The sequence below is a fragment of the Sander vitreus genome, chromosome 19 (genome assembly GCF_031162955.1).
Source record: "Sander vitreus isolate 19-12246 chromosome 19, sanVit1, whole genome shotgun sequence".
In the NCBI taxonomy this organism is placed as follows: domain Eukaryota; kingdom Metazoa; phylum Chordata; class Actinopteri; order Perciformes; family Percidae; genus Sander; species Sander vitreus.
This window is the reverse complement of record NC_135873.1, coordinates 19,327,477-19,352,553: the sequence shown is the minus strand read 5'-3', so window position 1 is coordinate 19,352,553 and position 25,077 is coordinate 19,327,477. Positions and strand designations below refer to the sequence as shown.

At 43.3% G+C, this 25,077-nt stretch overlaps 1 protein-coding gene across 3 annotated transcripts in view; it reads right to left on the bottom strand.

The window, feature by feature from the left end:
* pde5ab (phosphodiesterase 5A, cGMP-specific, b) overlaps positions 1-25,077 on the bottom strand; it is a 143,754-nt gene that overhangs the window by 61,038 nt on the left and 57,639 nt on the right. For all 3 annotated transcript variants that reach the window (XM_078275918.1, XM_078275916.1, XM_078275917.1), the window contains exons 4-7: positions 16,288-16,377; positions 13,889-13,960; positions 11,768-11,857; positions 11,481-11,618 (exon numbers count right to left, since the gene is read on the bottom strand). In XM_078275918.1, coding sequence (XP_078132044.1) covers positions 11,481-11,618; positions 11,768-11,857; positions 13,889-13,960; positions 16,288-16,377 — 390 coding nt within the window. The remainder of the gene's footprint in view (positions 1-11,480; positions 11,619-11,767; positions 11,858-13,888; positions 13,961-16,287; positions 16,378-25,077) is intronic.

Below are 25,077 nucleotides of genomic sequence, written 5' to 3'. Positions count from 1 at the left end.
AATATACCGAGTATCGAAAAATCTGAGCCAGCGACACAAACAGACTGAACAAACTGATCAGGAAGGCTGGCTCCGTTATTGGCTGCAAACAGGACACTTTTGAGGCTGTGGTGGAGAGGATGTCACTGAATAAACTGTTCTCTATCATGGATAACCCCGACCACCCTCTCCACCCCCCCACACTGGTCCAACAGAGGAGCACCTTCTCTAAGAGGCTAAGAGAGCTTCGATGTCGCACGGACCGCTGTTTTTGTATTCTATTCTATTATTATTTCATGTATATTGTATCCTATTATTTAATGTATATTCTGTATGTGTGCTGTGTGTCTGATATTTTGCTGCTGCAACACCGTAATTTCCCATGTTCTTTTGGGATCAATAAAAAACTATCTATCTATCTATCTATCTATCTATCTATCTATCTATCTATCTATCTATCTATCTATCTATCTACCCAATTTCAATACCTAAGGAGTAAATCTCATCAGAGTCAGTGAGCCAATCAGCATGCAGCATGCTTCAACCAAGATCTAATAATGTCTGTGATTGGCTGGCTAACGTTAAACATCATAGAGACACGCAGGAAAAACTCTATGTTACACATTCGCTCACTTAGCTGGAAAAAAAATACAAAGATTTGTGCCGTAATGTGTAATGTGTCATTTAATTTGGTATCGAAAAAAGCAAAAACCTGTGGAATTCTGATTGATGTATTAATTGTGTTTAAACAAACTGCCTTTTCTATTATATTTTCAGAGCTCTTTTACATATTTTTGGCCAAGGTTGCCAGTCAGGTTGTGCTCACTGAAATGTCTTCACAGTTGAAAGTGTAATGTTGTTTTCTGCATATTCCATTGTACAACAGTAAGTACAGGGCTGGGTGGTAAATCAAATCAATAATGCTGATTATAAAAAATGTGAACGTTTTTGTACGTACAATATGTGAAATTTCTACAAACGCAAAAAAGGGTTATTTTCAGTCTAAGTAATGTAGACGATCGCTGGCTACATTCACTGTCTTGAGTTATGATAAACTGTGGCATATACTATATAAAACACAACAAAGTTGACAGGACTGTTTTAATTAAAGTCCTCCCCAAAATCGGTTGTCATGGCACATCGTTTTGACAGGTGGGATAACTTGGAGGATGAGGAGGAGTGAGGAGTTTTGCGTCAGCGATGTGTTCTCCGGAATGGATTTCATCATCATTTATGATGATTTTGATAATACTCACGCTTTTGTTTTTCCACGAGATACAGAGGATCACTGACCTCTGGCAGAAGACTTGGGTAAGATAACCTTCAAATTTACAGCTACTCATTTATAACAGTTTGCCAGTGTAGGCTATCATTGTTGGTTATTGGGGCTGCACAATATATCATTTTTTTAACCGCCTTCGCAATATTAACTGGCGCAATAAACATATTGCGAAAGGCTGCAACATATCGCGATAGACACTCAGATATTTATTGTATTAGTTGAAAGAAAATATCAGCAGAAAATTGCACTTTAAAATGTAACTTTGTCATTCTTTGTTAAGTGGTTCCTTTTATGTTTAATTCAATGTTCAATTTGTTCAATAAAAGAATGTTGGAAATGATTTCCTTTATTTGTTTTAAATTCATTTTCTTCTCGGGGAACCATCACCTTATCGTGGTGGAGAGGTTTGTGTGTCCCTATGAACCTGAGGGCTGTGTTGTCTGGAGCTTTGTGCTCCTGGTAGGGTCTCCCATGGCAAAGTGGTCTCAGGTGAGGGGCCAGACAAAGAATGGTTCAAAAATCCTATGAAAAATCGAGGAAGGGATGAAGTGACCCTGCCCGGAGGAAACCTGGGATCCCCGTCTGGAGCCAGGCCCAGATGGAGGGCTCGTCAGCGAGCGTCTGGTGGCCGGGTTTGCCACGGAGCCCGGCCGGGCACAGCCCGAAAAAGCTAAGCTACATCTCTCCATCCCATGGGCCCACCACCTGTGGGAGGAACCGCTGGGGTCGGGTGCGCTGCCACATGGGTGGCAGTGAAGGTCAGGGGCCTCGACGGACCAGACCCGGGCAGCAGAGGCTGGCTCTGGGGACGTGGAATGTCACCTCTCTGTGGGGGAAGGAGCCAGAACTTGTGCGGGAGGTGGAGTGCTACCGGTTAGATCTGGTGGGGCTTACCTCTACGCACAGTCTTGGTTCTGGAACCATACTCCTGGATAGGGGTTGGACTCTTTTCTTCTCCGGAGTTGCCCAGGGTGTGAGGCGCCGGGCGGGTGTGGGGATACTCACAAGCCCCCGGCTGAGCGCCGCTACGTTGGAGTTTAACCCGGTGGACGAGAGGGTCCATAGTTCTGCTGGGGGACTTCAACGCGCACGTGGGTAATGATGGAGACACATGGAGAGGCGTGATTGGGAGGAACAGCCTCCCTGATCTAAACCAGAGTGGTTGTTTGTTGTTGGACTTCTGTGCTAGTCATGGATTGTCTATAACGAACACCATGTTCGAACATAGGGATGCTCATAAGTGTACTTGGTACCAGAGCACCCTAAGCCAAAGGTCAATGATCGATTTTATAATCGTTTCATCTGATCTGAGGCCGTATGTTTTGGACACTCGGGTGAAGAGAGGGGCGGAGCTGTCAACCGATCACCATCTGGTGGTGAGTTAGGTCAGGGGGTGGGGGAAGACTCTGGACAGACCTGGTAAGCCCAAACGGGTCTGGAGGAGGCCCCTCTCCGACAGGCTTTCAACTCACACCTCCGGCGGAGCTTTTCGTGCATCCCTGTGGAGGCTGGGGGCATTGAACCCGAGTGGACAATGTTCAAAGTTTCCATTGCTGAAACTGCGGTGAGGAGCTGTGGTCTTAGGGTCTTAGGTGCCTCAAGGGGCGGTAACCCACGAACACCGTAGTGGACACCGGTGGTCAGGGAAGCCGTCCGACTGAAGAAGGCTATAGGCGATATGTTATCCCAGACGACTCCGGAGGCAGTTGCAAGGTACCGAAGGGCCCGAAGGGCTGCAGCCTCTGCCGTGAAAGAGGCAAAGCAGCGTGTGTGGGAGAAGTTCGGAGAAGACATGGAGAAGGACTTTCGGTCGGCACCAAGGTGCTTCTGGAAAACCGTTCGCCACCTCAGGAGGGGGAAGCGGGGAACCATCCAAGCTGTGTACAGTAAGGATGGGACGCTGTTGACCTCAACTGAGGAGGTAATAGGGCGGTGGAAGGAGCACTTTGAGGAACTCCTAAATCCGACTAATACGCCCTCTATGGTAGAGGCAGAGCTGGAGGATGAGGTGGGATTGGCATCAATTTCCCTGGTGGAGGTTGCTGAGGTAGTTAAACAACTCCACAGTGGCAAAGCCCCAGGAATTGATGAGATCCGTCCAGAAATGCTTAAAGCTCTGGGTGTGGAGGGGTTGACACGCCTCTTCAACATTGCGTGGAAGTCTGGGACGGTGCCTAAGGAGTGGCAGACCGGGGTGGTGGTTCCCCTTTTTAAAAAGGGGGACCAGAGGGTGTGTGCCAATTACAGGGGTATCACACTTCTCAGCTTCCCCGGTAAAGTCTACTCCAAGGTGCTGGAAAGGAGGGTTCGGTCGATAGTCGAATCTCAGGTTGAAGAGGAACAATGCGGATTCCGTCCTGGTCGTGGAACAACGGACCAGATCTTTACTCTCGCAAGGATCCTGGAGGGAGCCTGGGAGTATGCCCAACCAGTCTACATGTGTTTTGTGGATCTGGAGAAGGCGTATGACCGGGTGCCCCGGGAGATACTGTGGGAGGTGCTGCGGGAGTACGGGGTGATGGGGGTCCCTTCTCAGGGCCATCCAATCTCTGTACGACCAAAGCGAGAGCTGTGTCCGGGTTCTCTGCAGTAAGTCGGACTCGTTTCAGGTGAGAGTTGGCCTCCGCCAGGGCTGCGCTTTGTCACCAATCCTGTTTGTAGTATTTATGGACAGGATATCGAGGCGTAGTCGAGGGTGGAGAGGGGTTGCAGTTCGGTGGGCTGGGGATCTCATCGCTGCTTTTTGCAGATGATGTGGTCCTGATGGCTGTGACCTTCAGCACTCACTGGATCGGGTTCGCAGCCGAGTGTGAAGCGGCTGGGATGAGGATCAGCACCTCTAAATAGGAGGCCATGGTTCTCAGCAGGAAACCGATGGAGTGCCTTCTCCAGGTAGGGAATGAGTCCTTACCCCAAGTGAAGGAGTTCAAGTACCTTGGGGGTCTTGTTCGCGAGTGAGGGGACAATGGAGCGGGAGATTGGTCGGAGAATCGGCACAGCAGGTGCGGTATTACATTCAATTTATCGCACCGTTGTGACGAAAGAGAGCTGAGCCAGAAGGCAAAGCTCTCAATCTACCAGTCAGTTTTTGTTCCTACCCTCACCTATGGTCATGAAGGCTGGGTCATGACCGAAAGAACAAGATCCAGGGTACAAGCGGCCGAATTGGGTTTCCTCAGGAGGGTAGCTGGCATCTCCCTTAGAGATAGGGTGAGAAGCTCAGTTATCCGTGAGGAGCTCGGAGTAGAGCCGCTGCTCCTTTGCGTCGAAAGGAGCCAGTTGAGGTGGTTCGGGCATCTGGTAAGGATGCCCCCTGGGCGCCTCCCTAGGGAGGTGTTCCAGGCACGTCCAGCTGGGAGGAGGCCTCTGGGGAGACCCAGGACTAGGTGGAGGGATTATATCTCTAACCTGGCCTGGGAACGCCTCAGGAACCCCCAGTCGGAGCTGGTTAATGTGGCCCGGGAAAGGGAAGTTTGGGGTCCCCTGCTGGAGCTGCTACCCCCGCGACCCGACCCCGGATAAGCGGATGAAGATGGATGGATGGATGGATGTTTTAAATTCAACAAGCAGTTTGTTGTATTTTAGCAGAATACTGAAAGCAGTAGAACTGAGAACACTTTAATATTTGTTAATTTATCGCAAGTAATATCGTATATAATATAGTAATTTTCCTCATATCGTGCAGCACTATTGTTATACTGTTACCATTTCATCTTCCCAACAATAATAGGGTACCGTTATATTACCCCATGTTATAGTTGACATGTAAACACTCAATGTCCCAATTGTTATTTTGCACTAGCTGTAGGTTATGGTTGTACATTATCACCTAATCATAATGCTTTCTACTAGTTTATGTTCCTTTCTTTTGTGTGCTGATTAACGTTAACAACGTTAGCCATTTTTAGCCTCCATGTATTGCTAAGCAAAGTGCTCAAGACTATTCGGCACAAGAGACAACCTTGTAATAATAATTATATTATAACAATAATGATAATAAACACTGCATCAAGAATAGTGTTTTTCACTGATTGGCCATAGAAGTAAAACGTCTGGAACAATATTTTGGTTTGCGTGGACTTTAACACCTGTGTAATTAAGATGAACCTTACGTCTCTGTCGTGCAACCAAACATCAACACAACTATAGTATCAAACTAACTAGTTTCAACTAGGGCTGTCAAAATGAACAAGATAATAACGAGTTAACGCAAATTCCTTTCAACAGCAATAATTTATTTCACGCGCGCATTCTGTGATTTGGACCTCCCACCGATCTGGAGTTTGGTAAATCAGGAAGTGATGCAGCACTCAGTAATCACAGCTACCTCTGGGTCAAAGAACATTATTTTGACCCACAGTGAGAACTTCTGTCGCATGCTTTGACTGCGTGTGCGTGTGCGCCGAGCACTTTCTGCAAGTAGCCAGACAGTGGGATACTGAACAATAAGTCAGCACACCGACCACAGATAGAGCACGCAGCATGACTGCAGCGGCCAGGACTCTCCTGTTGGAGCAGGTGCCTTACGTTGCACATCGAGCAATCACAGTTTCTCTCACACTTTTCTGTTTGTATGAATGTATTTTTTATTTTGATCCCACTTAAAAGGGGATGTTTTGTGAGCATTTATTTTCCAGCATGTGAGGTTAAACACAATGACATTATTAGCTGACCAATGTACCTGTACAATGTGTCTGTTGCTGTTAAGCACAAGCTTCATTGTTTTGTGTTGAGCTGCTGTTTAGTTGTCATGGTTGTGGTTTTCTGTGGTGGTTTTTCCTGTTATTTCTTTACCTCTTTCCTTATTTGTTCCCTGTCTGTTCCTGTATTCTTTGTTTGTGTTTTCCTAGTTCCATCCTTGTGTATATTTCATGCTTTAGTTTCCTGTTTCATTTTGTAGTGTCTGTTTCTCTTGTGTCATGTCTTGTTTTACTTCCTGCCTTGTGTGTTTTCCCACCTCTGTGATTGTCTTCCCTGCCCTGATGTGTTCCACCTGTTCATCAGCCCGCATGTCCCCTGTCCCTTGTTATTACCCCCGTTACCTCGTGTATTAATGCTGCTTTCCAGACACAATTTTTAGCCCGTAAGTTATGACTTCAAGTCACGACTCACGACTTGGTAGCATTCCAGGCAAAGTCACTGACAACACATTAACGTTAGGTAGCCACCTAACAGTGACGTTAGCTAGCGCTAGATGATACTAGCGATTTCATATTTTGGGCTTCATTTAAAGGGGTGATAGAATGATTATATATGGTATTTCACACTGTTCCTTAAGGTCTCCTAATAGGGTATGTAACATTGGTTGGGCTGAAAATTGCCTGAATGCTATTTTATGGGCCCTTAACTACCCTGTGAATATGGCCCTATTTGTAACAAGAGCTTTTCTTCCAAATATGGTATGCTCATGAATATTTAGATGAGCTGCGCGCTGATTGGTTTGAGCGAACCACATACAAACACATTGGAGACGTGACAGCAGGTCTCATATTTCAGACACTGCAAAGTTATACATTGTTTGTCTACTATTTCGTTATTAAATTCACTTCTGAGACTTTTTTATGCGAGAAATCAACTATATAAAGCTCAAATATGGGCCGTTTTACGAAAATTGATGGCTAATTGCAAATTTAGTAAGATGTGTCAGACTTTAGGAGCTCCACACAGTCTGACGAGAAAGCGGCAATCTCCATACCCAGTGATAGTCACCGTTTCTCAGTTATTGGACTACCGGGGCTCTGGGCCCAGCGGAGCTCCACGGAGGTGGCCGGCTGCCAGCTGCCGGCATAACTAGAGTATATTTACAGTTTGAATTTCGTCACACCACTTATATTACAGCTACCCCAAGGTCTTATAAAGCTAACAATTGCGTCCGATTTCAATTTAATGCAATTTTGTGAACATGAGGGGTTTCGTTAGCTGCTAGCTAGTCCCTTCAATCCTATGTGTACAGATCGCGGCTAGTTAGCTACACTTTCGGCATAACTAGAGTATATTTACAGTTTGAATTTTATCACGCCACTTATATTACAGCTACCCCAAGGTCTTATGAAGCTAACAATTCTGTCCGATTTCAATTTAATGCATTTTTGTAAATTTCAGAGGTCTAGGAGGAGGCTAGCTAGCTCTTATTGATAGCGCTCCATCCAGCCGCGGGCTTTATCAATGAGACTCGCGGACAAGAGGCGTTTATTTCCCCGATCGTTTGTTTAAATAACTCAACACACATATCCATTATAAGATTAACTGGAACATGTGGTAAGAGATTGCGGGCGTAACAATCTCGCTCTCCGTGCTCTCACTCACCAGACCGGCCATTTAGCAGGAAGAGGGGAGCTGCAGGCCCTGGAGTTCTGTCAGGGCAGCGGCGTTTGGTAGTCCACTAACCCAGAAACGGTGACTTTGCGCGGGTATCAAGCACCGCGGGCTGCCGGCCGTGACGGAGCTCCATCTAGCTCACAGCGGGCCGAGGTCTGTGAAGGAAGACAGACCGGGCGACGAGGCAGTAACCCAGGCAGCACCGGCCGCTGAATTCCGGCACACAGTCGGACACAATTTTGCAATTAGCCATCAATTTTCATAAAACGGCCCATATTTGACTTCTACATAGTTGATTTCTCGCATAAAAAAGTCTCAGAAGTGAATGTAGTGGTAAAATAGCAGATGAACAATGTATACAATTTCTGAGATCTGACCTATTCAGAAGACTACCTGATCTCAGATCAGTGGTGTAGCCACTAAATGTAAATGTTGGGGCGTGACAAAGATAGAGACTAGAGCCAAATAAGTTAGTTGAGATTCGCCCGTTTTCAGCAGCAGTTTCAAATTGTGAGATTTGCAGAGGAAAGAGGTGTCAATGGGATTTTGAGGTTCTACGTATGTCCTATTTACCCACCAAACTTATTCAACTATGAAAAGGTAAAATCGGTTTTGCATTCTATCACCCCTTTAATAAACATAACCTGTAGTAGTACACAATCGTATGTGTTTTGTTTTGATTATAATGTGCGGAATTACTTTACGTTGCCTATTTATGTCTATTTATTTCTATTTCTCTCTGCTAATCACCAGTGTCTGTACAGCATCAACAGGGGTCGCCATTGTTGTTTATGTGTGTGTAACGTCAAAAACTGTAACTTCTAAATTCGTCCACTGCCTCTTTTGGGTCTAAGCATACATCCCTAGACATGACATTAGTTAATATTTACAAGTGCCAAGTGGGACACTACATTGTATTAGTATTACCAAGTAATGTTCCATTCAGGTACATGTGCCCATGTGTTGTTGCTTGATGGGCTTGAGTTTGCCATATTATGCTTTCAGCAGATTTTTTGAGGACCTTTGAGGTTATTCAGGAGAATATTTGTGTTAGTGCGGGATTTACACCCTAACTTAGGAGAGAACTTACACACAGCTGGTGCAACAGGCTGCTGGTGCCTCCGTCCACCTCCAGCTGGCTAGCTGGCTCTGGCTATCTCACTGTGAATCCAGCAATCGCATCTACGAGTGGGATAGGCTGGAAAATATCTCTGCTCACTAATTTATGCTCTTAGTTTGTGTTTGTTAATGCATGTCTGGTTACAAGAGAAGAAGCCATGCTAACATGGAACATTAGCTAAAGAGCTGTCTGCAGATACACTATCAGGCTCCCTAAAGTGAATGTCTGTTCTCTGCTCCCTGACAGACAGTGGGAAGGCAGCAGGTGAGACTGGGGAAATCACATCCAGCACCAGGACCATCTGTACTGGCGCCCCCCCAAGGATGTATGCTTTCTCCACTGCTCTTCTCCCTTTACACCAACAACTGCACTTCAGGAGACTGCCTCTGAAACTCCTGAAGTTTGCAGATGATGTGACAGTGATGAGACAGGACCTCTGGACCTCAGTTGAACAGCTGGACCTCTGGGGTGATCTTAACAACCTGAAGCTGAACGCTGCCAAAATTAGGGAGATGACAGTGTGGACTTCAGGTTGCTTCAGAACAGCCGTTCCCTGGCTCTGCCACCAAACAGGACAGAAACTGAGTAGATAGTCTGCAGAAAGAATCCAGGACTTTTACATGTCTAGAGTCAGTAGTCACTAATATTAAATCCCAATCTTCCCAGTTACGCACTCACAGACTTTGAGGCGCATTCCCGGCAAGACTGTGAGGGTTCCGGGCTGTCCCACTGTCAAATAATCAAGTGCATGAAAGCACTCTCGCAGACATTTTGAGCCCTTTTTGAACACTTTCTGTTAATCCACATTTCTGCAGTCTTTGGCTGAGACAAATTCCCATAATTCATAGCATTAAAATGTTAAAACAGGGGGTTAGCGGAGGAAGCCCGGAAGCATTAAAAACAAGTTGTAAACGAGGATTAATAACCTTCTAGTCAGGCAATTTCATGTCATTCAAACTGGAGGAGCTTATGTTTTCAGCCAATTAATGTATAACATTGTAACTGTTTTACCTCTGAGGACTAGGGCTTTGACTTTTGCCCCAAAATCAGATTCGAAGTTTGTTTGTTTATTAATATTAATATTCGAATATATTCGAATATTTATTGATAATATTTTGACCATTAAATGCCTTCAGTAAGACCTATATTGGTATAAGTTGTATATGTTCTGTCTACCAGAGGGCTGTGTATCAGTCAATGTCAATAGGCAGGCAATTATGTTTTCAGAAGAAAAACACATTGCCGCAACTGTTTGTTTTTTTTTTAATGAAAAGTCAGACCCTGGATTAAACACAAACATTATGCTTTCGACAGGAATTTCGGAGCTTTCACCGTAGCCTACGTAAGTGGTCTGATGTTCATACTTGTGCGCTGGTGTGTGCATCGAGCCGGCGTGTGTGTGTGTGTGTGTATGTGTGTGTGTGGGGAGTGTGTGTTGTGAGAGAGTGACGGTGATTACCGGTAGCTTCAGAGCGAGTAGCGACTCTAGAGTCATAGTGAGAGAAACAAATCGTCTCCCCTGTGTTTTCTGACCACGGTGGGGAATCTGGAGCAGGGAAAGTTAACCCTCTCCTTGATTTTACGTTGTTTATGGAGAAAGAGAACCATCCTCCACAGCGCTGCGGAGGAAGGTCTGGCTAGTCTACACAGCATTCCTGGAAGGGAGAGAAATGTGCTCTGGTTTATTGGCATTTCTTTAAACCAAGGATTTACCCTGCAGAGATCTGAGGAGCAGTTAACCATAGTCCTCATAAATCCACCGGAGTTTGGAACGCCAACACAAAGAAAGAGGAAGGTGACGGACGGCGGAATTACCAGCGGCACTGGAGCAATCCCAGAAGTGGAAGCTCGTGGACATAGACTACATTTTATAAAACTCATCCTGTGACCAAGTGTTTGTATAGCCAATGGTTAATCCAGCCAACTGGACCTAATAAAGACATATTTAGCATTACAGTAACTTGGTGCAATGTTTGCAAGTTATCAATCAATCCCCAATTTTCTGGTAGTAAAACTGGCGGAATTTACAAGTTATCAACAGCCACCTGAATGCAACATGAAATTCACTTAGTTCAACTAAATTAGTTACAAACAATCGTGTGTGTGTGTGTGTGTGTGTGTGTGTGTGTGTGTGTGTGTGTGTGTGTGTGTGTGTGTGTATATACATCATTTACTATGTCAATGAACAGTTGAGGTAGCTGTATGTCCATCAGATCACTGGAGGACATACCGCTACTTCAACTTTTCATTGACATAGTGAAAGATGTAAACAGAGGCTCCTTTATCAAAGTACTCTGCAGAGAACAGCTCACCTACCCAACACCACTTCAGATAGGCATTAAAACTGGCTGTCCTTGGAGTGCAATTCATTTTATAATTGCCATCAACCAATGGCTAAAGTGGATGTGTCAACTTCAGGAAAACTTGCATGTCTTCCCTTTGCTGATCACTCTGTTTCTCACTCATTTCTTAAAAATACTGCACTCAGTGAGTACATTGTCATATTCACAGTAAAAGCCAGATTTCGTTCTTCCGACTAGACTCAACCTTTCTATCTGGTTTCCCACAACTCAGGTCCCTCATTGTTTGCATCACACTACAGAACAGATCACTGAAACATTAGCACACATACTGAAAGGCTGCCACACTTACAGGGGAATGTACATAGCACGTCATAACAGAATAGTGGAGCTGTTTGTGTGTGTGTGTGTGTGTGTGTGTGTGTGTGTGTGTGTGTGTGTGTGTGTGTGTGTGTGTGTGTGTGTGTGTGTGTGTACTGACCATGGAGTCATCATCAGCGATGAAGACTGTACAGGCCTGGGCCTGCATAAAGGACAGCATGGTTCCTGCGATCTTTCTCAGTAAAACCTCCAGACATTGCTGCTCCTCAAAGATCAGACTGGCCAGGTCCAACAGCACCTTCACACACACGCACAAACACACACACACACACACACACACACACACACACACACACACACACACACATTCACACACCGAAAAATTCATCATGTTCAGAGTTGTGTCTGTGCATACTCACACTTTCAGAGACGCACTTTGAAACCCACCTGATTGCGTCTGTTTTCCAGCTGCGACGTCTCGTAGAGCTGAGCGTTGTGCAGGACAATGCCTGAAAAGGCCAAATAAGATGAGAAGTCCTGTTGGAGAGGACAAAGGAAAATGACAGATGATATAAGGAAGGACGCACACAGGTGGAGAAAGATGGACTGAGGAACTGGACATTTTTATATTCAGTGTATCGGGGAGACCTTTTGACACAGGTCAGGACAGCTTCTGTTAACAGTCCAGGATAGAGCGGTTGGCTACCAATCGGAAGGTCACTGAACATAGAACAGCTGATGACTCTGGTAAGACCGGAGGTGGAGGGACTTATGTAAACAAGGTCTGGTGCATGGACACTGCTACAATCACTAGTAGCCACGTATGAACTCACTTCAGGCTTTCCTTCTTTTGCTCTATCCCTGTTCCCAGATACAAAAACACACGGCCACCACGGAGTCTGAATGGGTGGTTAGAGTGTGTCGGCACTTTAAAAAAACAACAAAACACAACTAATACTCAATGTTGGCGATGTAGTCATTTACTACATCCTACGTAGAATAAGCCATGATACGATCGGGTATATTTGATATAAATACGTTATTTTTCTCATACTGCCCATGGCTGCTGCACCTGCATTCCCTCTGTCTGAGACACTCTGTTGGATCGCTGTCTCTTTAAGCCCCCGTCCACAAAAAGCTATGTCTGCTCTGATTGGTCAGTGTTCAGGTCTTACCTTATCTGTACTACTGCTGTTAGTGCCAGTGTTGCCAACTTAGCGACTTTGTCGCTAGATTTAGCGAATTTTTAGAACCCCTTAGCGAATTCTTTTTACAAAAGGCACTAGTGACAAATCTGGTGACTTTCTGTAGAAAAGACACCAGTATTTTCAGGCGAGCATGCAAAGTCTTTCTCTCTTGTGGCCGCCAAAACACCTCTCTTCTGTTCTGTGACTGAGGAGCTTTCTGCTCTCTCCTCATGTGCAGCAGCACTGCGCAGGCAGTTAGAAGGGGAGGGGGCGCGGGGGCCGGGCTGCCTGCAGCGGAGACAGCGGGATGGGACGGGAGAAAGACGCCTCTGAGCTGACCTGGCCCTGGGCAAGCCAGCCTTCTTTGAGAATTCTTTATTGATCTTTCTCCCTCCCTTTGTAGAATTTTTTTACTTCAAATATAGGTTACCTAAGGAATAATTATAATTTGATATAAATTCCTGTAGTGAGTTTGTCATTAGATGGCTAAAGATTTCTATTTCTTTCTATCTACCTTGCTGACACAACCACTAAGCTTTATACAAATTATTGCGTAATGATGTCACAAATATGCAAATGAGCATATGACGTCATCTAGCTACTTTTAACGACTTTTGGAGCTAATGCTAACTACTTTTATTGGAAAAGAGTTGGGGACTAACTGTAACGGAGTATCGGCACTTATTAGCGCGAAAAATCACCAATTAAAGCTTGAAAACCTAAAACTACACAATGGAACATGTTCCAGCAGGAATGTGATCTGAAATTGGGGAGAAATGAACATCTGCAGCCAAGATTACAGCTTTCTCTGGCGTTAGCATTTAGCTACCTGTAGCGGTATATCTAACTATAAAGCAAGGAATCTCTGTCTGTCTTTTTGTCTGTCTGTTTGTCATTCAAATAGCTCTAGAACCGATATACTTCACACTTGGTGAGTGTATTGCTGGGAACCCAAGGATAGATTTAGATGTATCAAATAGATCTGGTGCTCAGTGAAAAATAGACTCAACAACAAAAAGATCGCTGCAAGTCTGTTCTGCTCCGCGTCTGGTATGAACAGCTAGATTGACTGACATAGGAACCGAAATGAAAAGGGAGCTTTACACTTTGCGTCCAGTAAACCTGCTTTTAAGTGTCATACCGGGCAGCTTATTCTACTAACAGTCGCGTTTCAAACAAAATACGCACTTACGTTTACGTCCAGGACGACATAGAATCTTTCCAGGATATCTGGTCATTTCGATCAATTACCAGGTGTTTCCATAACTGAAAAACTACTCTTCTAAATGTCCAGGTTTTCCAGGACGCGTGGGAACCTTGATAATCTGCCCAACACCTTCTTCATCAGCAAAATATCCTGCCACAATTGAACTTTACTAACCTTTTCATCCTGTTCAGTGAAGGCACTGTCCTCCCCACATTTTTTATTAATAGCCTGAGCCACTCCAACTACCTGTGATGGATAGAATGGAGAAAACACAATAGAAAAAGTTGACAAAAAGGAGAATTAGTTCCCTACCGTAGTGAAAAAAGGACTTTTTTTGACTTGTTTTTTGAAAATCAGTGTTGCCAAAAATAAAGTCATTTTAAAGTCAAGTTGTCCCAGCTTCACATCAGATTCTGATTCTGATTCTGAAAGTAAAGTTGTACAGCAGGGTCAAACACAGCTCTATTAAAAAAGTGGTTGTAAATGAATTGAAAATAATTTGTATTATATGTACACAATGTGAATGATACTATTGCCTTTTTCTTTCAAATGATGGACAAGATTTTTGATAAGGTTTCTTATCAACAATCCCAAGGCTACCAGAAATCCTGTCAACAAGGTTTGCATTGCTAAAGCTGTTTATTTGAAAATTATGCGATTAATTAGTGAAAGACACAATTTGGCCAGAGCGACTATAACTGTAAAAACTCAGGTTCAAATGGCTAATCCAGTCCCCCGCTGGACAAGAATGTCAGCTTTGCAAACACCATGCATAAATATAAAAATCCAAAAATATAATTGAGCATTTAGTTGACCGAAAAAGTCTTAACACAAGGTCTACTTACTAGCTTTTTTTCAGAACCGCTGCATCTTATGGTCTTGCTCAGTAGATGGAGTTTTCTCAGTTGTCATGGAGATGGCACAGTTGTAACCAGATGAAGTTCAATACTTACATTCTGTACATACTGACAATTGAGCCATCTCCATAACAACCAAGCGAACACCGTCTGCTGAAGATGACCATGAGATGAGGTTGAAAGATCTGGAAGAAGCTAGCAAGTGGACATTTAATTATTCTTTTTGTCAAAACATGTCATACAGATTGGCAGAACATGGGAGCTGCTGCTTTACCGTTACCGCTGCCTAACGTGTCAGCCACAGCAGTAACCTTACATTGCATGTAGCTTCTGTGCTATTAATTCCAATTCCAAACTTAGCACGGGTAAAGTTGACTCAGGCAGTGCTAGCATTCACATTATTCATAACCTTATTGATTAGCGTACTGTGGTAACATCCGTCATTGCTTTTGGAGGTAGCGTTTCCAATTGAAAAACCTGGACAAAAACGCAGATGGACTCGACCCTTAGGTGAACCTCTATCCTTCTGTTTTATGGTTAACTTCTAGTAGTTAAAGGGATATTTCAACGCTGGAAAGCTGAATATATCTTTAAATTGGGTCACTTATGTAGTAGAAATGTGAAATTTCCTTTGAAATTGGTGCCTTCTAGGCCGAGAAAAGCCAGGAAATGTGTTTTTGGCTCATGTGGATGAAAGACACCAAATCCCAGAATGCACTTGCTTCGCTGCTCTGAGTCTACTCCCAAGCCACGCCTACCGTTTACAGACAGACAGTGAGACGATCAACTACTCAACTGTGTTTTATTGTCATTTCAACCATATACACAAAACAACGTTTCACCGTGGCTCAAGTGGTTACACAATTAAAATATATAAAAACAACATACGAAACAGGATACATTTAGTGCACACACATAGCTATATGCTTCCGTAAAGTTCAGCTAACACATACTAGCATTAGCACTTGGTAGGCTGTAAACAGAGCCGTAAATTGTGGAATGTAGAATGGTCGGCATCTAACAATCACAAACTCAACCAGCAGTTAGCAGTTAGTTGGATACAAGCACCCCATTTCTGCAACAGTCCGTGTTAAAAAAAAGCCCACCTCCACTAGCTAGCTAGTCTTACCCGGTGACAGAGCCGCTACTGAGGCTGTGCCGTAGCAGGCGAAGCCTGGCACATGTGGCTGGCTATCGTTAGCTTCCACCTAGCTCCAACTCCTACCCTCGTCCTGCTTTCCGCACACCGTTGAGGATGTCCCCTTACCGGCTAGCAATGTATCCCGGTGGTACATGTGTGCGGTAGTTTAGTAAATTTCCTTCGGGATGAATAAATCTGTTTCTGCTGAGAAGCTAAGCGATGATTCAAGATGGCTGACCCTCGTTTTTACCTCGGCAATTTCCGTAAAAAAACGACGTCCAACTCCCTATGGGCTATGCAGAAGTACTGGCTGTAGTCCTTTGCCTCTGGAAAAATGTATACCGATGACGTAAAATGACGATTTTTGCGTCATCAGTATACATTTTTCCAGACCCACAATACAGAGATCTCTCCTCTCAGGGGGACATGAGGGAGGGAAGCACGGTCATTCAAAAATACTACCGTGTTTCTACTGATACAAAGTTTAATGCTAAATCGGTGAAGTATCCCTTTAAGTAGTTAAACACAAGCTGTACTGTATGCAGTATGTACAGCTTCTGTGTGTATTTTCTTACCTCATCTCTGTGGTTCTTGATGGGAAGGCAAAGGATACTCTGGGTTTTGTAACCTGTGACCAGGTCCACCTCAGCATTGAACCTTGGGTCCTGGGGAGGCAAAGCATATGAAGAGAATTTGATCCCATCTTTAAAGCAATACTGTTTACAATTCGGTCTGACCTACATTTTGGGACTGATATCTGGTTTTATTAAATTAAATTGTATCTGTATTCAAATCCTAAAATAAATTCAACCAACTACACTTGTAGGAACTACAGCAACAATTTGCATTTAAAAAAATAATTTTCTTTAGGAGCTGCACGCATGCAGCTGTCGGTATTATGCAATACAAAATTCTTCTCCAAAACAAAGGCCCCACATACATAGTTTTGTTAGTGCTTGGTTGCAATCATAAGGAGGCAATAACCTTCTTTGGTGTGTAAATGTGGAGTTCAACAGAGAGAAGTGGATTCTGAAGGCATGTTAAGGACCAGTGGATTGAGAGATGTTTTGTTTAGAGGACTATTCTGTTGGCAACTCTCCCGCCCACCGCTGACCTTTAAACACTCGGCTTCTCTCTGTCAAAACCATTATCCTCTAAACTCAAGGGGACTGTGTGTGTGCGTGTGTGTGTGTGTGTGTGTGTGTGTGTGTGTGTGTGTGTGTGTGTGTGTGTGTGTGTGTGTGTGTGCGTGCGTGTGTGCGTGCATGTGTGTACAGAGGAAGAACCCCGATTTCAGAATAGAACTATAGAACTACACAAAACAGGTTTGGTGTGGTATGATAACATGATTCCTTATGTTTTTATCGCAACATGATTTTTGTGCATATTACAATGTTCTCAATAGCTCTACTAACTGTTATCTGTGTGACATATTAAGTAAATTAAGAGTGCATTACAAATTATTGACCTTGTCACCAGAGATTTTCCCAAATGTATACTGGATAAGCTCCAGTAAAGCAGGTATAGACATATCGAGATGTTTCAGAAAAAGGATAATATCATCTGCAAATTAAGACATTCTATGTTGACCAATTGTAATATCAGACAGGCCTATATGCCTTTTAAACTGCCATTGCAAAAAAAGGGGTAAGAGGGGAAATGTTGAATAGCATGGATACCATGTTATCCGTCAGCAGTTGTGGGATTATTACAGAGTTGCCTAATGCCTAATTTATACTTCTGCAGAAAGGCTTGTGCAGAGCTTCCGCAGAGTTGCAGAGATGCTTTGACAAAATGGACAGCTAGAAATCTTCCTTTGTCTGAAATCAAGGCAAATTGGTTAAAAAATGACTATCAGCTTTTGAATGGTATATCTGCTACTATTATCATTGTAAACAGCATATGTGCAGGAAGCAGGCATAGCAATAGCAAATAAGGGGAGTGCGTTTTAACAAACTGTCAATTAAGAGAGAATAAACATTTGACCATCTGCAGCTTCAGTACAGACCTCATCTATATTCAAATCCTCATAAATCCTAAAATATATTGTAATTCAACTACCTACCTTAGGAACTACAGCTAGTGGCGCTGGCAAGATTCTATTTCATAGTACGCACAAGAACCGCCCACAAGTGGATTACTGCACCAGAAATCAGCTGTTCTTATAATATTTGATGTGTATGAGAGTGTGCTCCTCCTAATGTACTTTTATTATTTATTTATTATTCATATCATAATGAGCAGGTCATGACAATGTTAAACTGAAGTGTTGTGTAAGACCCTAATAGGCTACAGGTTGTTGTTTCATGCAATAGTGATAAGGCTGAAGGACAGTCTCTCTACAGTCTCTCTTGCAGAGACTTGCAGAGACGCACCGAGCACCTCCTGTGACTATGCGCCAGGCACCACAGATGCCACAGACGTTTGACTGAGCAACAGAGCCAGGAGGTGGGATTTCTGGACAGGTATGGCCCCAACACGCATGTGTGAAAATACATGCTACGCGTGATCTGCTGCACTACTATATATGCCTGACATAGTCTAGCAACTCATTTGACAATGAATTGAATGTAACGGACGTTCATTAATATATCAAAAAGTTACGCATTAAAGCTTTAAAGTGTTCATATTATGCTCATTTTCAGGTTCATAATTGTATTTAGAGGTTATATCAGAATAGGTTTACAATGGCTTAATTTTCAAAAAGCTGCAGCTCCTCTTTTCACCCTGTGTGTTGAGCTCTCTGTTTTAGCTACAGAGAGAGGCATCACACTTCTATTCCATCTTTGTTGGGAGTCGCACATGTGCTGTAGCTAGGTAAGGACTACTAGCCAGTCAGAAGCAGAGTATGAGGGCGTGTCCTGACAGTACCTAGGTAAGGACTACTAGCCAGTCAGAAGCAGAGTATGAGGGCGTGCCCTGACAGTACCTAGGTAAGGACTACTAGCCAGTCAGAAGCAGAGTATGAGGGCGTGCCCTGACAGTACCTAGGTAAGGACTACTAGCCAGTCAGAAGCAGAGTATGAGGGTGTGCCACCCTAGCAGCTAGGCGAGCATTATAATCTGTTACAAAGTGACGCATGTTGGTCACGGAAATAAAGGCTGGACTGTTTGGAGCAGTTTGTGAACAGTGTTTTCTGTTGGAGATGGTAAGTCCCTTTGGGGTGGACTTTGGGCTTTTTCACTTTGTAAACCTATAACATGCACAAAAAAGATATATAACACAATAAAGGAAAGGACAAAAGCCAAAAAGCACAATATGAGCACTTTAAATTCTGCAAAACCTATCCAAATAAAATCATTACCCAACCACAGATATTACTTTGTTAATTTTTAGTTGCCCTGCCAAAATAATTACCAACCTAAATATGTGGTTTTGATCCATTAGAAATGGAATGTATGGAACTATCATATTCATACATCAAAAACAGTATCCCCAAATTCAGACTTTTTTCAATAAGAAAATTGTTTTGCATCCCTGAACAATCAAAAAACACTAAAGATGACACTCTCCTGGAAGACATCATGATGCAAATGGTATGTATTATTGATAATAATTAATTTGATCCCCTACTTTACTGTATGTTACAAATTTGAGTTTATGCATACTTTTCTGATATTCCTTTGTGCTGCATAATTCAATCATGTTGTTAAAATCATCACTTCCTCCATTATGTTGATTTTTTTGTCTTCAAAAATGTAACATATTGTCTATTTCCACAGCACTAATTCCACCAGTACAACAGTATGTAGCTAATATGATTTGATCCATTTCTGTTGTGCTGTACAACACAACACCTCTTACATAGATGTTGTAATTGAAACCGTCTATTTCTTGTTGGTGTTGAAGGATTTGACACGGCTTCTACTCGCATTATTTCAACCTTACAATTATTGCATACTGTACACACGTGTCTTGTTTTTTTACGTGAAAAAACGTCCAGATCACAGACATTATAGTCTCCACTTTAGCATTTAAAATCCTGTGCTACGTCACAAACTCTGCATGGCCAAAAAAATCTAAATAAAACACAAACACCGTGCCGCCCTGACAAACACAATGGCAGTTAGACGGAAATAATAATCATCGGTTGATAAAAAGACAAAAATGACTAACATCATTTTTATATCGGCCGATATAAATATGATGCTGCATAAAATATGAATTAAAATACCAATAAAATACCAGATTTCAAATATTCCAAAGTTTTTCAAAACAATTGCTTTTGCTATTTGAAACTTGATTATCATTTGAAAATCGTCTTTTATTGGTCAACTTACATTATACAGAGTCACTTTAAATTGTCTGATAATGGGTGTAATAATCTTGTATGAAGTGTTTAGCTAAAACTCCAACCTACTAGGGCTGTGCTCAATAAAGAAATTCTTAGTTGACTAACGGGCCGGCTACATTGCACTCGTAATGGTACGTGTCCATATACGCATTATATTCACGGCAGGGATCGCCCCGCATCCCAGCATTGCACGCTAGTGGGCTTGCCACCAGTTTCTGTTCACTGACCACTGACAAGTAAATAAAAAGGTTCCGCCCTCCTACAACCAAGATGGCTGCAGCTGATTGGACGAACGCCTCACATGGGTCTGTCTGCTACCGGATTTCAAAACAGACCATAATGGCGGCTCATTTGGAATACAATCACTTATTTTATGAAAATAATTCACCAAAACGTGTTTCTGAAAAAGCGAGAAATAGGCTATGCAGTTGCTGAATCTGTATTTATTTCAGATCAACAAGGTCAGTTTAAAAGAATTAGTCAGCTTTTGAGAGCTGCCCGCTCCTCATTTGCATAAAGTTGACTGGATTCATCTTAATGCAAATGAGGAGGTGGCGACTAGACGCCCTGCTTCTCCAAAGTCCCAGCAACGCTACCAGAATGTATTGCACAGCTGCTCCCATAAAAATGAATGGGAAGCAGGGAAATGATGCTGACAATGGACACACACCATGACATACGCAGAGCCAATGCTCCAACACTACGCTTCCACTCTAATCAGTAAAACTGGCTACATTGGACACGAGAGCAGCATTAGTGGTGCGTATGCTCCACAGAGATCCGCTCTACAAGCGTAAAAACACAGTCTTCTTTTTATATTTTTCATATACTATGTTTCAACCTAGTCCTGTTTAGTTAGTGTATACTTTTGTTTGCACACAGCCTTCTTAAAAAACCCACCACTTTCTACTTCTACTCCGCTAAATTTCAGAGAGAAATATTGTACTTTTTACTCCACTACATTCATCTGACAGCTTTAGTTACTAGTTACTTTACACATTAAGATTTCTGCACACAAAATGAACATGTAGTTTATAAAAACGTTCATGTTACATGAAATTGTCCAGCTGAAATGATTAGACCATTAAACACCCAACTGTTTGGATCCTTTACACTTTCTAAAATGGGAGGATATTTCTGCATTGAGTATGTTTACTTGTAATACTTTTCCTGATGATACTTATATATTTTAGTAACACATTCAATGCAGGACTTTTATAGTACTTTTACTTAAGTAAAGGATCTGAATACTTCTTCCACCACTGCAAGCCACAAAAGCCTTTCAATAAAGCAACAGTTACTCCAGAGCACAACAAAGTTGTGCCCACAAAGTTTACATAAAGAATCATTTGAAATCCAAGAAATGGAACAGGATCAACTGAAATTGAGACAAAACTCAGTGAATCCATCGTGCAGGTTAAGGATTTTTTTCAAATTTCTCCAAATTGGCCATTTTGTGTAATCTCTTTTAAGGAAGAACGGGATCCACTTGAAGCTGTCAGAGTTGATCACAGATATCGACTCAAAATTCTGGAGACTATTGCATTCCTTCCTGCAGAGACTCTGACTTGCTTGTCTTTGGTTTAATATGTACTCTGCTATTTATTTCTTGTACAGTCCCAGTTTGTAATTATATTTAAGCAGTTTTCTATCATTCTTCCAATTTAATTTGTATACATTGCAGTGTCTTTTGTGTATATTGATGTGTCTGTTACTTTCAAAAATAAATTAAAAAGAAAAGAAAATCTTGTCTACTGAAGATTGCAATTTGGATACAGCACAGTGCAGGCATTGATTATCCCCCCCCCCCCCCCCCCCGGACTCCCCCAGCCTCTCTGTAGATTGGTTTGGCCCAGGCTGTTGTAATATAAACAGGGAGACGAGGGTTTGTTTTCTCATTGCACTGCTGAAATGATTGTAATTCTGAGCAGACTAATGGGAAGTTAAAGATCCAATCAGAGAGCTGGGGAGTCCCTCAGACACCGCAGATTAACTTCCTGGAAGCAGTATCAGGTTCTGCAGTAGCGCGCGTGCGCACACACACACACACACACACACACACACACATATACACACACATATACACACACACACACAAATACAGCCTGCAGCATATTGAGATTATCTGAAGTAACATTGTCTATGAATTGGTTAGTGCACATGATACACACACACACACACACACACACACACACAAAGTGAGTCATTCACATGACACGAGTCATGTCACATCCAAAACAAAACATGCACACACCAGGAAGCAAACACAAAAACACATGCACACACACACACACAATTTATATTTATATTCACATGTGCTTACAAGCATTAATTACACACCTTCATGCACAAAGACATTTGCTCTCAACCACACTTGAACCCTCAAGGGCACTCGCTCACACACACACACACACACACACACACACACACACACACACACACACACACACAGCAAGCTAATTGGATGCAGGTGGACCATCCCATCAGCCACTCTTGTTCTTTATTCATCATTTCACAATCTCTCTCTCTCTCTCTCTCTCTCTCTCTCTCTCTCTCTCTCTCTCTCACACACACACACACACACATTATCATCATCATCATCATCATCATCATCATTGGCGTCTTGTGGTTGGCAGGCAACCAGATGACAGCTATCAAAGGAGGAAGCTACACAGCAGGAAATCTCCCTCTACCTTTCTCTCTCTGGTTGGTTTGTGTACAGAAACCATAGCAACGCACAGAGCTGACCATAAACGCCGTTTTATGCTTCTGCGTCAACTCCACGCCGTAGCTACGCCGTCGCTCCTATGCCGTCAGTTCTGCGTAGGGGGTTGCTTTGCATCACTGTGCATTTCACCACCCTAACGCTAGGGGTGGTAAGTCTGAGGTTATTTGCGAGATGTCTGCCAGCCAGTTTGTTATGTTAGCAAGCAAACTTTAGCACAACTGCCCACTAAGTACTGACATTTAGACACTACCCCATCATTGTAACTAAAATATGTATGAGTTATTTGCAAAGCTTATGTCAGTGAACTAGCATGTTGCTACTCCCCACAGTAGGCTGCTTGAAACACCCATCAACACACAGGACCAGTTGACCAATCACAGTCCTTGCAGTCTGCGTCACCTCGACGCAAAGTTACACATTTTTGGAGGTGCACGTCGAGCTACGGCGGAGGGCTCAGAGGGGGGTTCGTGGCAACGCAGAGGGGTACGTCGTCGATTCGACGCAGAAGCATAAATCAGCCTTAAGCCTGCAGTAAAAACCCTGATTGAGACGCATATTCCGAATGCGCTGTACACGTCCAAAGAATGCTTCTAAAACCTGAATAATACCAGAATATCAGCAGGGGTTGTAGCCAATGCCGTGGTCTGTCCCAGGACCATGGTCTCTGGCAGGGACCAGTGGTTACTGTCACTAGGGGCGCTAAAGACACTGGTCACGGCCAGCTCATCAGTGGTCGTGACCAGTTGCTCTGTGGCACGGACCTTTGTGCCAGTAAGAAGCTGGTCATGACCGCTGTGCCACTGGTCTCGACCAGTGTCTTTAGCGCCCCTAGTGGTTGTGACCACTGGTCCGTGCCAAAGACCAGCTGGTCCTGATCAGACGGATCTTCATAATCAATACTAATAACAATAATAATCATAATATATCTGATATGGTGTATTTTATAGACAAAAGATTATGATCTCTGACATTTATCCAGCTAACAGTGCTGCCAAAACGACAGGAAAGGGGAGAAAATACTAAAGCCGCTTCACAGACCACAGGGACCATAGGGCAGACCACTGAGGAGCTGGTCGCAACCAGTGTCTCTTGCGCCCCTAGTGGTTGTGACCACTGATCCGTGCCAGACCACAGAATCAGCTACAACCCCCTCTCCAGAATATCCCACGTCTTAATCAGAAAATGCTATATTCGAAAAAGGCCTTACTCTGAATATCCAACCGGAATATGCTGTTTACATGACCTGTATCAAATTCTGAATATTGTATTATTCGGAATAATAGTGGAATATTAGAGAGTCAAACAGCCTTAAATATGTGGTCAGAGAGAGACACCAAACTGGGAGAAGAAGTATGTTGGTGGAGGGTGTGGAAAAACATGAGAGATGGTTTTGTCAAATCTAAAAAACGGCTTCATGGAAAGAGTTCTTGACAGTGTTAGAGGTAGACAGTCATTTAGATTTGGAGATAAACAACAGTCATGTTAATGATTAGAGTAGATAAATATAAGGTTTGGCAGTACGTCAGTGTTTAACATGGACGTGTTTACTGCTGCTAGGCAGCCTGCTTTCCTTTACTTCGGCTCTCTTCTTCTTCTCTACTACTTCTTGCTTATTCACAGATTATTTTGTTTGTCCGTCCCCTGGTGTTTCGGAGAATACTGCAACGAACAATGCGCTGAGCATTAATGTCTCCGTGCATGCTCGTAGAGCGCGCCATGATCTACGGAGGTCCCAGCCACAGTGTCGCTAGCCAGTATACCCAATGCTTTAACCAGCTCTGACTGGGGGATCCCGAGGCGTTCCCAGGCCAGGTTGGAGATATAATCCCTACACCTAGTCCTGGGTCTTCCCCGAGGCCTCCTTTCAGCTGGCGTGCCTGGAACACCTCCCAGGGGACATCCTTACCAGATGCTGCACCACCTCAACTGGCTCACGCAAAGGAGCAGCATCTCTGCAAGTTCCTCCCGGATGACTGAGCTTCTCACCCTAGCTTTATCAGAATACATCTTAGAAAATATGCTTAGAAATATAGGAACTATTGGATAGGATAGAACATAATGTAATTCTGCTAAATAAAACATCACATTCATTATTAGTTCCACTTATTTTCATTTTAAACAAATTGTATATCCGAATACAGTACACGTTTTCTATAGGCTCAGTCTGACACTTTTTTTTTCTGCCACAGTTCCAAGGTTGGTAGCCTGGCTCCGCCCTCCTACGACTTACGCTCAATTTTCATTTCCCTTCAGTACTCCGTCTGGGTTTGCGGTATATTCTTGGGTTTTCTCCGGTCAAATCTTTACCTGTCCAATCAGCGAACAGAAGGAGTGGCTGAGAA